The sequence below is a fragment of the Aythya marila genome (genome assembly GCF_965140915.1).
Source record: "Aythya marila genome assembly, chromosome: 19".
NCBI classification, from domain to species: Eukaryota; Metazoa; Chordata; class Aves; order Anseriformes; family Anatidae; genus Aythya; species Aythya marila.
In genome coordinates, this window is record NC_139060.1 from 8641427 (window position 1) to 8652684 (window position 11258).

Here is an 11258-nt window from a genome sequence, read left to right on the forward strand (position 1 = left end):
CTGCCGGCAGCCCCGCCCCTCCCGCCGCCGCGTCACAAGGGGCAACGCCCCGCCCCGCCACCGGCCCCGTTGCCATGGCGACGCCTCGGCAGGCAAGAAGATTTGAACTTCTATTTTTAGGATCACAATCTAATGTTTGGTTTAAACTATGCTTGCATAAGGGGGTTCCAGAGATTAGTTCGGGTTTGAGGATTAAGAGGAACATGGGGATAATGTGGAGTGTTATGAGTAGGTGTTCTCGTGTGGTTGAGTTTTGGATAGATGTGATGTGGGAGGGAATTGAGCCTCGTTGGGTGAAAAACAACAAGTAGCGCCCACCCGAACATTGTTCTTTTGGTGCTACAGAGCACCTTTAACAAATGCAGTTAGGCGTGACCAAAAAAAAAGCACCAAAGCAGCTGGTTTTACTGTAAACATTCTATTTCTCCCCGTCACATAACTGAATTTGTAACTAGTTTTCCTGCTGGTATTTCTACCATTTCTGGACATTCTGTACAAAAACCAACAGAACCATCACAATGGCTGTTATATGAACAAATGTCCCCCCAACCCACGGAGTGCAAGTCACTGCGTTACAGACAGCTTCCAGCTGCACTTGTAACACCCACAAAGCAGTTTCCTTGAAGTGCATGTTTTCTTCTGCAGAAACAACTTTTTGGAACTGATAATTAATGAAGTTGAAGCCTTGGGCTGCAGAGAGGATCGCTTGCATTCAAACCTCTATTCTCTGTCACTGAGAAATACATCAGGCCCTTCTGCATAGCACAGCTCAGTCGGCATCACACGTGATGATACCCCCAGTGATCGTTCCTAATTCGAGTGCTACAACAGCAAACCCTTTGTTCCTCTCATATGACAGAAACATCTAGAGATCTCAAGGATGCAGATTCCTCTTAATTCTTTTTTTTTCTTAAAAAAAAAAAAAAAAAAAACACAGATTTTCAGGGGTATTCCAGAGACTTCATGCAAGACAAATTTTAAAATTACTGTTTTGCATGAGTGGTTTCTGTGTAGGGTGTGATTTGGGGGCATTACAAGTAGGAATTCACAGATCTCACAAAGGGCACAGGAAGAGAAGCAAGCCTTTATCCTTGCAGACCGTACAGAATCAGGTAGTGAAAGAACCGTTTACATGGAAGAGTAAAATTTTACAATCTGTCAAGCGCAGCATCTTTTCTGTCTTAGGAAGGATGCCTTTGCCAGTGTCATGGATTCCTCCAGTTCCCTCAGCACTGGGCTTACGGGATTCTATTGCAGGAAAAATTAAGAGTCACTTAAAATCTAGTATCCAGTGTCTCACTCAGAGAAAACACTTTGGATGACGTGGATGAATGGAGGAAGACAGCCTGAAGCAAAAGCTGCTCAGACCTACTGTATCTGATATGGCCATAACACTAGCCAAGAAAGCAGCTTGCTTTTACAGTAACCTGCTCTGAGCACGGCTCTCCCCTAAAAGAAGCCTGTTCAGCCCATTCTTCAGTTCAGTCACAGAGCTTCTCCTTTCCAGCAGCATCCAAGATCTCTTCCTTTTACCTGTCCCCATCCTTCTAAGTATCACATTCAGACTTGTGCATAGCTGGATCCCTTTTGCTCGCTGAGACTTAGGACCATAAACAGGACAGTCTCTGTACCTGCGTGTCAGTCCATTAGGTGTGACCAGCCCGTTCAACTCTTTAAAAAATACAAGGTCATTCCTTCTGAAGCTTTATCCATGCAAGTACTTCAGAAAGGCAGCTGAAGCTGGCATCAGACTGCAACTTCAGCTTTTTGAATGACTTCTTCCATGCGCTGGTACCAAGGCTGAATCTTGGTGTGAACCATCATGTCGTCAAAGGCTTCCAGCCCTTCCATGACTCGGAGGACCCCATATACTGCCTGTGCCAGAGGATGAAGATTAGAACAACACTGAGAAAGTCAGTGGTGGAAAAAAGCTTCGGGTAACAATGAGAGTGCCTCGATAGCCTAGACAGTAAAGCCTCTTTATCTGCTCTGCCATCTAGTCCGCAACTCTGATTAGTAAGGAAGACTGAGTGGGCAGAAAGGTAGTAAGAAAGCACATGCTTTTTCCATGAGAAAATGGTAAGTAAACACAAGAATCTACATGCAGTTATGGGGCAACAGTTAATCCCATCTCAGCAGCAAGCCCTGGTAGAAAATGCTTCACTTGCATTCCAGGGAGAACTGCTGATGCAGGGAATGAATCATGCTCCACTCTCTGCTGCCTGCAGAGACACCCCAGCAGCACTGAGTGTAATAAAACCCGTGCAGGTGTGAGGCTCTGTTCAGTGCTCACTAGTCAGAGCAGTGTTCAGGTTGTAACCTGCTTTTATCACGCTTCCACAAGACCTGTAACATCCACCTGCAGAAGGGTACTGCAGGCTCTGTCTTAAGGAATGTTTCTCTAGAGGAAAACAACAAATGTCCTATTTTAACACAAGTATTCTAAGTCCCTTTCACGTGGGAATTGTGTTACTGCACAAAGGACGTATGTCTCACATCCTTCACCTTCTCTGCCCATGTTAGTATTCACCATTTCACGTGGATCAGACACCAACTTGCAATATAGGTCACTACAGATAGAGGAATTAACCCCTTACCAAGTCTGCAAGGTTCGGCTGGTTTCCGCCCATGAACAGTCGATGTTTGCCAATGGCTTTTACCCACTCGTCAACTGCTTCGTACAAGTCTTGTCGGACATCATCTCGAAGGTTATGTCTAAATAAAGAAAAGAACCAGCCTGAAGACACTAGTATCTTTCTTTCTTTAACCTTTCATCGTTTCTAATCTTACGGGCTGGGGAATTAGGAAGGTATTTTAAGGTGAAGGGAACAGCCAGTGAATAAACAGATGAGTAGAGAGGTTCAGTACCGCTGGGTAAAGAAGTACAGCTATTACTCGCACCGCATGAAACGGTTTGGTTTAAAATACTGAGCTTCTGCCCTTTGATCTCTGGAGTTCATAGCTGAGACAAGTAAGGAGCTATTCTTGTGTACTTGGCGTTCAGTGGTACCAACCTTTTCTTCAGTCTCTTGCTAATGAAGAACATGGCAATGGCCCCCATGTACTTGGCAAAGAAACCTTCCACGGTGCCAAACTTCCCCTCACGGACGATGTAATCAAAAGACGCGAAGGCTTCCCTTGGGGTACGGTAGACATTGGGGGAGATGAGGTGAACAAGCCAATCATCGGCCCATTTTCTCCACTTCATTTCTTCCCTGCAGGCATTCAAAAGAGATTTTTCAGTGAATAAGGTAGAGATTGCAGGGCTACAGGAGGCAGATAGAATCACGGTGACATTAGCCAGAGTTTGTACCAAGGACAAGTAACGTCAAAAGCCCACCCAGCCGTGTGCTCTGGTGACCTCTCTGAAATGCACTCAGAAGCATTAACTTTGGCAAGGCTCCTTCAGTCTCAATCTAAAATTAAGACTAAAGATAGAGCACTAGTTCCTCCTCCCAATACGAGAACTAAAGCAGAACATACAGCCTTGGGAAACGAGCACTCCACAGCATTCCTCTGTGACATTGAGGAAAGGCCAAGAAGGAAACTGGAAGCAACTGAAGGCTAGCGTGACCACAATGGGGGGGAACTAGACCTTCTGACAACATAGTTACAAATTAGGCAAAATACACATCGAAACACCACAGCTACCAAGGTTTTAAACATCAAGGGGGTGCTAAAAGGAATAATTAGTACCCACAGGACTTGATGTATGCACCACCCCTGAGGATATCTAGGAGTAGTAGGCTGTAAGCTGACTTGGAGGACCCAGAAACTTAAAAGCACTCACACTCTCACTTCTTTGACAGGATAGACTCGCTTTGTCTCCTTCTCATCCAGCATGAGCCAGTATTTATTCCCATACTCAAATACCTCCTTGCCTTGATCAGTCACAGTTTTCATAGGAGGATAAAAGGACACAATCTCTTCTAAGCTATTCCTCCTGTGGACAGAAACATAGTTCACACCTGATTTGGCTGCTACAAGAACGGGAAAGAGCAAAGAAGAAATCAAAAGATTCGACCTATTAGTCTAAAGGTAAGTGCATGAGCTTTCCAATTTGAAACTAGCTGGAACAGCTACTTTCAAATAACCATTATCAGCATACATTCCAGTCTGGCACAGAAAAGTAAGTTTTTGCAGACATAGAGTTTCTTACAGTTGTCAAATGTTTTTAGTATGGATCCAAAGGACACAGGTACAGCAATTTCACTCTAGATGGTATGGCTAAATGTAAGCTCAGTTCCAGAACTACCTCTAGTCCACATTTAAGCAGGTTTTATGCAAAGAGAATTTCACAGGTGAAAAGGAGTAGTTCTGAAAGGCAGATGTGTGTCACTGCACACATATCCCAACACATACATGCATCATTCACTCCATCACAGCCAAGTCAGTCCCTGGCCAAACGTCCATAGCTTCAGAGGCTAAGGTCAGCAAGACACTAACAACTGACTCAAAGAGTCTTCTTAAGCTCCAGTTTTCTAAAGATAGTCACATTCAACTCTTCCCCCATCCAATTTTCTTACTTGGAAATGAGATAGGTCTTTATTGCACTGATGATCACTGAAGAGTCATTCAATTGCTGAAAAACAGAATTAAGACAAACTTTTAAGAAGAATTGGTGAAACCTAAATGGAAATCCTTCAAAACCTTTTGCCCTGCATGCTGAGGTCCCAAGTTAGTACCACAGTCCCTTTTTCCCTTCATGCATTTCCACTGGCCACCCTGCAAGTCTAAAGCCCTACACACAGATCTCTGCAGTGATCATTTGAGTATCATTTCAAATTTGTCCTTCACTGTGACAAGAGACCACCTAAGGGCCAGGTACTCAGGCAATACTAGCAGGTTTTGGATTTAGGCTCTTTGCAGCAAATAGAAAAGCAATGTTCACATTAAAAAAGCCACAGATAGTCAAATTGTCAGTAATCTTGAGATCTCATAAGATACAAGCCATTCTTTTTACTTCTGGAAAAAAAAAGGTGTCCTCCTTTAGGGCTGAAAGAATCCAGACATGTACTGGATTACAGAGTCACTACACAAAACAACACACTTTGGAAGAAAGACTTAAACTCTAGTAAGACCAGGGCAGAGGATACCACAAAACAACAAACAAATCTTAAGCTCTTGAGAGAATAAAATATGATTTGAAGATTATACTGCATGTGGCAAAGCACAGAGAGATAAAAACCTCCAAACCACTGCTTATGGGGAAATCAAGCTTTCAGCACGGTAAGACTTACCAGAGTGCTTCCAGCATTGGCTAGCAGGATAGGCACCTTTCTGTAGGAAGAGAATTTGATTTCTTTCCTCATTATCGGGTTCACTTCCACAATTTCATAGGGCAGTCCATGATAATCAAGAAAAGCTCGGACTTTACTGCAGAAAGGGCACGTTTTATATTGGTAGAGAGTAAGCTGCAGGTCCCCTGTAGGCAGCTGGGGAAGGAAGAGACCACAAGCTTTCATTTTCCATTAAATAGAAACATTATCTTTTTTTAACCCCTATTTTTGTTATAGTCTTAGTCATTGACATTGAATTTCAACTTCTGGTAATTAAAATCTTTCTGCTAACAGATGCTTTCTTCAAATGACATCACAAATCACCTGCTATAGGGACTAAATACCCCTTTTTCTAAACATCTGCTTAACCTGTTGAAAACTCCTACTCACAGGCAAGAAAAAGAAGTTAGATCCAGACAGCTTACTGCTCTGCACAAAACTCTGTAACTGAGGAAAATCACAATTGTATTTAATGGTCTTTTAAAAAAAAAAAAAAAAAAGAAGCCTTTTCAATTCAATTCCTCCCCTGCCCAACAATCTCTGTGGAGGGCACAGCATAGGAAGAACAAAAAGACTTTGCTGTTGATCACACTACAGCAAGGGGTGGCGGTACTATACCACAACTGATTATAGAAACACAGAGGTAAAATCTGCCGGAACATAAAGATTTTAGGCATGCATTGGCCTAACTTCAGTGTCCTGGGATTAACCAACCTGTGCTCAACTCCGAGAGGAGAGACCAGGGTGGCACTGCCAGCGAAGCATCGCAGCAGGGATGGTTCCCAACGCTGCTGGTACTTCAGCAACCTGACACGTGCTGGCCGGCAGTCATACATTATAAAACAAACGCAGCCATCTCGCTCTGCTGCTTATTTGCAACCCATTTGGTTACACAACCCTCCGTGGGTGCTGGCGAAAAGCAACAATTATCTAACAGAGAATGCAGCTTCACAAGCCGCGAGCTCTCAGTTCTGACAGGCACTTTGTACAACCACTCGAGAAGAGTGCGGCTGTTAAAAATATTTACACAATTTTAAGCGGTTTCCTGACTGAAAACTGAGCAAAAGCGGCCGTGTGGTCCTCAGAGACAGCAGAACCCGCTCCGCGCCCCCCTGAAGGTGTCTCCCCCGGGCCCCGGGAGGCTCCCCGCCGCCAGGCCCTGGCCTTGAGGGAAGCGAGGAGGCAAAGGAAGGAAGGGGACAAAGGGGATAAAGCCTCGGGGCCGGCCTTGAGGCCAGGCAGCGCGGCGGAGGGGAGGCGAGACCCGCCTCAGGCACCGAGCGGGCCCGGCGGCGCGTTACCTCAGCGGCCGAGTGCTCCCGCAGGCGGTGCTGGGCCGCCAGGTAGAGACCGGTGCCGCCACCCAGGGCGAAGGCAGCACTCAAGAGCAAGCGGCGACCACCGCCGCCGCCGCCGCCACCTCCCGCCGCAGCGCCGTAGGCTCGGCACGGGGCCCGCAGCCGCCAAGGGGACAGCAGCAGGGCCGCCCGCCAGGCCCGGCCGGCAGCCGCCATCTTGCGGGCACGGCGCGCAGGGGCGGGGGGCTGCGAGCGGCCGCCCCGCGGCGCCTCCCCGCCCACAAAATGGCGGCCGCCGCGCTGAGGTAAAAGGGAGGAGAGAAAGGAACCAGGTTCAAAGCCGCCCCAAGCGGGCGCGGGGGGTTTGTGTGAACGCTGAGGGACTTGCTGGTGGTACAGCGACGCGGCCTGGCTTCCTAGCGGTAATTATTTAATCCGGGCTCGCTGAGAAGACGCCAAATTATAAGGTGGAAGTGAAATACCGTGTTCTCTGAGGGCATGTTCTGCCCGGCAGGGTTGCTGTCTGTGACCTGCAGGTACCCGCAGTGTAAACGCAACACTTTACATTGCGGGTCATCCCGTTTTCCATTACAGTCACAGTATTCATTATATTAACGTGCAGTTCCCCTGCCTAGGGCACAGCACGGGGCCCAGCTTGGCATGGGTGCCTCTACAGAAAGGAAAAGAGCCGGTTGTGATGTCAAATGAGGACACAACCTTATATTTCTTCTTCACCCCAGATACCCACTTAATTACAGAGTCTTCGAACTGGGCTTGAGCTGTTTAACTTAATGCTCTAATTCCGAGTTATTTCCATCCCAGTGACATCTCTCCCGGGGATGAAAAATTTCTCCAGTGATTAGATTTCCTGAGGCTGCGTGAAGTATGACGGATAGCGTGTCAAGGACAAGGAAAGACAAAGCGAGCTCGTGCTTTTGGGGCAGAGGAGATGCAAAGGTGACCCGGGGCTGGTGCGAACCGCCCAGCAGCCACGCAGAACTGGTGACAGGAGCAGGGTGCACGGCTGCAGCAGGGAGCTCAGCAGCACTGGCATCTGTCTGCTGCAGCCACGGCACCGCGAGACGCTCTGTCTGCAGGAGGTGCAGGCCTGATCACACAAATAATAAGTTTCTTGGGGGAAAAAAATCACGGGATGGCAATGGTGGTCCCAGAGACCAACTTTATTTTGCGTTCAAATGCACTTTGCGGTGGTTATGGATTGGAAGACCTTGAGGGAGCGAAGACACTGCAAGGCGAGGCAACAGCTTCACGCTGGAAGTTCATTTGGGGAAAACACCCAGGGAAAAAAGCACAAAAACCGCACACAGCGTGCGGGGGGAGACCTCCCCGCTGGGTGCCCGCCCCGTCCACCCCACCCGGCCCGCACAACGCTAACCACAAACTTTACCCGGCTCCTGGCGTGACGCGGGGGGAACGCAGCGCTCCCATTGGCCGCCGGCCGCCCCGCCCCCGGGCATGGCAGCGCGGCGATGGCGGGACCCAACGCGGAGCCGCCCGCACCGCTGGGCCCCCCGGGGCGGGACGGCGAGGACGGGGCTGGGGACGGGGACGGGGACGGGGACGGCTTCGGGGAGGAAGGTGAGGAGGAGGAGGAGGAGGAGGAGGGAGGAGGAAGCCTTTCAAGGGCACATTGCCACTGTTGAAAATGGTGAAGAGCTGAGTGTCGCTCTCCCAGACAAGGGGTACAAGCTGGGATATGGGAGGTGCTGCTGAAATGTGGGAAGAAAATTCCTCACGGTGGGGGTGACGGGGCTCTGGGACAGGATTCCCAAAGGGGCTGTGGGGTCTCCTGCTCTGGAGACATTCAGAACCCAACCTGGATGTGTTCCTGCGTGACCTGATTGAGGTGATCCTGCTCCGGCAGATGGGACGAGATGATCTATTGAGGTCCCTTCCAATCCCTGACACTCTGATTCCCGAAAGACCCTTTGGTTTCCAGATGAGACCTGCATCGGTGAGCCTCGTAGTTGTGGCTGGGACCCTCCTGCACTGACAGGAGGTCGTTTCTGAGCTGTGATACCCCAAGACTTGTCACCGCTCTGCATCATCCCCCAGTGATTTGTGAGTAGATGTGGTGGAGACAGTCACCAAATCTGATCCGCATCCAGCCTCTCCATTAAGTGTTCTGCTGGTTTATCACCACTGGGGTTTTGTGTGCTGTAGCTGGTCATAAAGATCTGTAGATATTTCCTGGTTCAGTTGTGCTGAGGCTGTGGATCACTTCTGTGACCTTAAATAGGGAACGTGGTTGGTTTTTGGTAACTGTTCCTGTTATAATGCACAGCAGGAAACAACGTGAATAGCCGTACTCCTGGTCAACACCTTCATTAGAGGAGGTGGCTAATTTTCCTTAAACAAAGCTTGCAACTAGCAGAAGTCAATCAAATAAAATGTTTTTACTTTTTTTTTCCCGCTTCCAAGAGCAGCACAACTTAAATGGCCTTTTCTAAAGCTCTAGGCACTGAGAGTAATTAGGTTCCTGCTGTGATTACAGCCTTCTTGCCCAAGCTGGTGAATAATGTTAGTTGTCAGAACGAGCTGTTGTATCTGCTCGGCATCTTGTTAATTGGAACACGGAGCACCACGCGCAGATCAAATCCTGCATTGAGCTCAGGGGCTCTGTTACTCAGGGACATTTGGGGGCCTGGGGCCAGCAGCGCCATGGGGTGCTGATGCAGAGTCCCACTGCCCTGTGTTCACCACCCTAAACACGCCCCGAGCTGCAGCGTGGGCTCTCCCTGGCATCACCCCTCTGCCTCCCAGGAACACCCAGCGTCCTGCTGGCACTGGCAGCGCCTGAGCTTGCTGTGCTGGGCTGTGGGCACCCTGCCTGTACGAGTGCCTGGGCTCAGCAGCTGAGTGGGGCAAAGCTGGGCTCGTGAGGCTGGGGGATTTCAGCACGGCTTCACCTTCATCCCTAGGGGCTTGCTTCCCCTTCTCTGTATCCCTTGTTGGCTCAGAGCACCGCTCCAGCTAGGTGCTGCGTGGGTCATGCTTGGCTCTGGTGCTCTCCCAGCTGCTCAGAGAGAAGAGCCAGCGCCAGGCGGTGAGCTGTGGGCTCGTCCCACCCACGCAGGCCTCCTTCCCCGCGCCCTGCCCACGATCCTCACAAACCTCACCTCCCCGGGTCACAGCTTGCTGCCTGCCTCCCTGCGTTCACTCAGCCTGTGCAGTTTCAGGAAGGAACAAAACCGGTGCTCCCCGGGGGCCCCTGCAAGCCAGGGTTTCAGCCAGTGCTAAATTGGCAGTTCCTAAGTAATGTGTCAGCAGAAGTTTTATCTCAGCTGGTTTTCCAGTTTGGCTTTTGGGTGTTCTCTAGGGCTGTGTGAGTAGTGCTTGGCACAATGCGAAAGCAAGGGTTTCATGGCAGCAGCACAGGCTGTCAGCTGATTAGCGCTGTTGATATGCATCACTGTGAAATGCCACTGTACCGAAACTAACGCTTCCGCACTTGAAACAAATGTTTTAAATAAGAAACTAACAAGAAACCCATCTATTAGGATTACTTTGAATTAGTTTGGATTTAACTCAAATTACCCAAAGCTTTAATGGGGTGCGAAAACGCTGCGGTTGGACGTGGTGCTTCACACTTACCTCCCTTTGGAAAGGATGGTGGCACTACCAGCACCCCTGGGGCTCGGCCCTGCTCCTGCCGCCGCAGTGGCAGTGATGTTGTGGCAGTGTGAACCCACCCAGGCCCTCCTGAGTCACATCCCAGCCTGGGAACCTTAGACAAGTAATTTACAGAACGTAAACACTTGGGCACGCTGCCAGCGTGCCTGCATCCTCATCAGGAAAGATGAGCCCTAGGGCAGCTATAAAGGCTAACTCATCCTTGGGATTTATTTGGTCCCGCTGCAGTGGGGATCACCACATACTATCAGGCAGCCTGGGCTCAGCTGTTTATGCACGAGATCAAAGGCTGCCAGCTATGCCCAGAACGGGTCTGGGCTGCTTACAGGTAACGTGCCTTTGATCTTGTTACCAGTTCTCCAGCTTCCCGTTGGTTTCATTTGACCAGTGAATTCAATACCTGGAGGATTCAGTTGCATCGTACTTGACCCACCCAGGGGCAGATAAGAACCAAAATGCTGTGGGCACGTTTTGCAAAAGCTTTTACTGCTTTCACCGACTGCAGCGACAACGTACTTGCATCGTTCAGTCTCTTATTTCCCTTCCTTTTAGAATATGCAGCAATAAACTCCATGCTGGACCAGATCAACTCCTGCTTGGATCACCTGGAGGAGAAGAATGATTATCTACACGCCTGCTTGAAGGAACTGCTGGAGTCCAACCGCCAGACCCGCCTGGAGTTCCAGCAGCAGAGCGAGCAGCAGAACATGGAAGCTGACATGCAGGGACCACAGCCTCCTGTCTAGTGGGCTGGCCCCACACTTTCCGTCTCTAAGGACATTTACCGGTCGCTGGTTTCACATAAAAGTTGAATAGATGAGGTTCCTTCTGCCCATTACTTGTTCCTTCCCGTGGTAGTGTCCTGCCATTCGCCTCCACGTTCTGTTTTCCTTTAGCTGGGTAACAGGTGCAGAAGCACGCGGGTGGGTGTAGGAGCGTGGTTCTTTTCTCCCCCCAGCACTGCCACTCGGTTAAAGCTGGTTGTAGGAAGCCTGATGCCATGCAGGTTGGTTGCAAGCAAGCTCTC

The 11258-nt window shown here is 49.4% G+C and overlaps 2 protein-coding genes across 2 annotated transcripts; one reads left to right on the top strand and one right to left on the bottom strand.

Moving 5' to 3' along the window:
* Positions 1-1064: 1064 nt before the first annotated feature.
* On the bottom strand, positions 1065-6827 carry PTGES2 (prostaglandin E synthase 2). The gene is made up of 7 exons (XM_082776004.1): positions 6581-6827; positions 5241-5435; positions 4527-4582; positions 3791-3943; positions 3015-3215; positions 2598-2715; positions 1065-1875 (listed from the first exon to the last, which is right to left on the bottom strand). Exons 1-7 carry the CDS (start codon positions 6791-6793, stop codon positions 1747-1749), a joined length of 1065 nt encoding a protein of 354 aa, XP_082632130.1. The 5' UTR covers positions 6794-6827; the 3' UTR covers positions 1065-1746.
* A 1064-nt stretch (positions 6828-7891) lies between these two features.
* On the top strand, positions 7892-10989 carry BBLN (bublin coiled coil protein). Its single transcript, XM_082775778.1, has 2 exons — positions 7892-8176; positions 10784-10989. Exons 1-2 carry the CDS (start codon positions 8068-8070, stop codon positions 10975-10977), a joined length of 303 nt encoding a protein of 100 aa, XP_082631904.1. The 5' UTR covers positions 7892-8067; the 3' UTR covers positions 10978-10989.
* The last annotated feature ends 269 nt before the right edge of the window (positions 10990-11258 follow it).

Coding starts and splice junctions, on each gene's coding strand:
- BBLN (XM_082775778.1), top strand. CDS start 8,068: ATGGCGGGACCCAACGCGGAGCCGCCCGCACCGCTGGGCCCCCCGGGG. Junction 8,177..10,783: donor GGACGGCTTCGGGGAGGAAG/GTGAGGAGGAGG, acceptor CCTTCCTTTTAG/AATATGCAGCAATAAACTCC.
- PTGES2 (XM_082776004.1), bottom strand. CDS start 6,793: ATGGCGGCTGCCGGCCGGGCCTGGCGGGCGGCCCTGCTGCTGTCCCCT. Junction 3,216..3,790: donor CCTGTCAAAGAAGTGAGAGT/GTGAGTGCTTTT, acceptor GAATGCCTGCAG/GGAAGAAATGAAGTGGAGAA. Junction 2,716..3,014: donor AGCAAGAGACTGAAGAAAAG/GTTGGTACCACT, acceptor TTCTTTATTTAG/ACATAACCTTCGAGATGATG.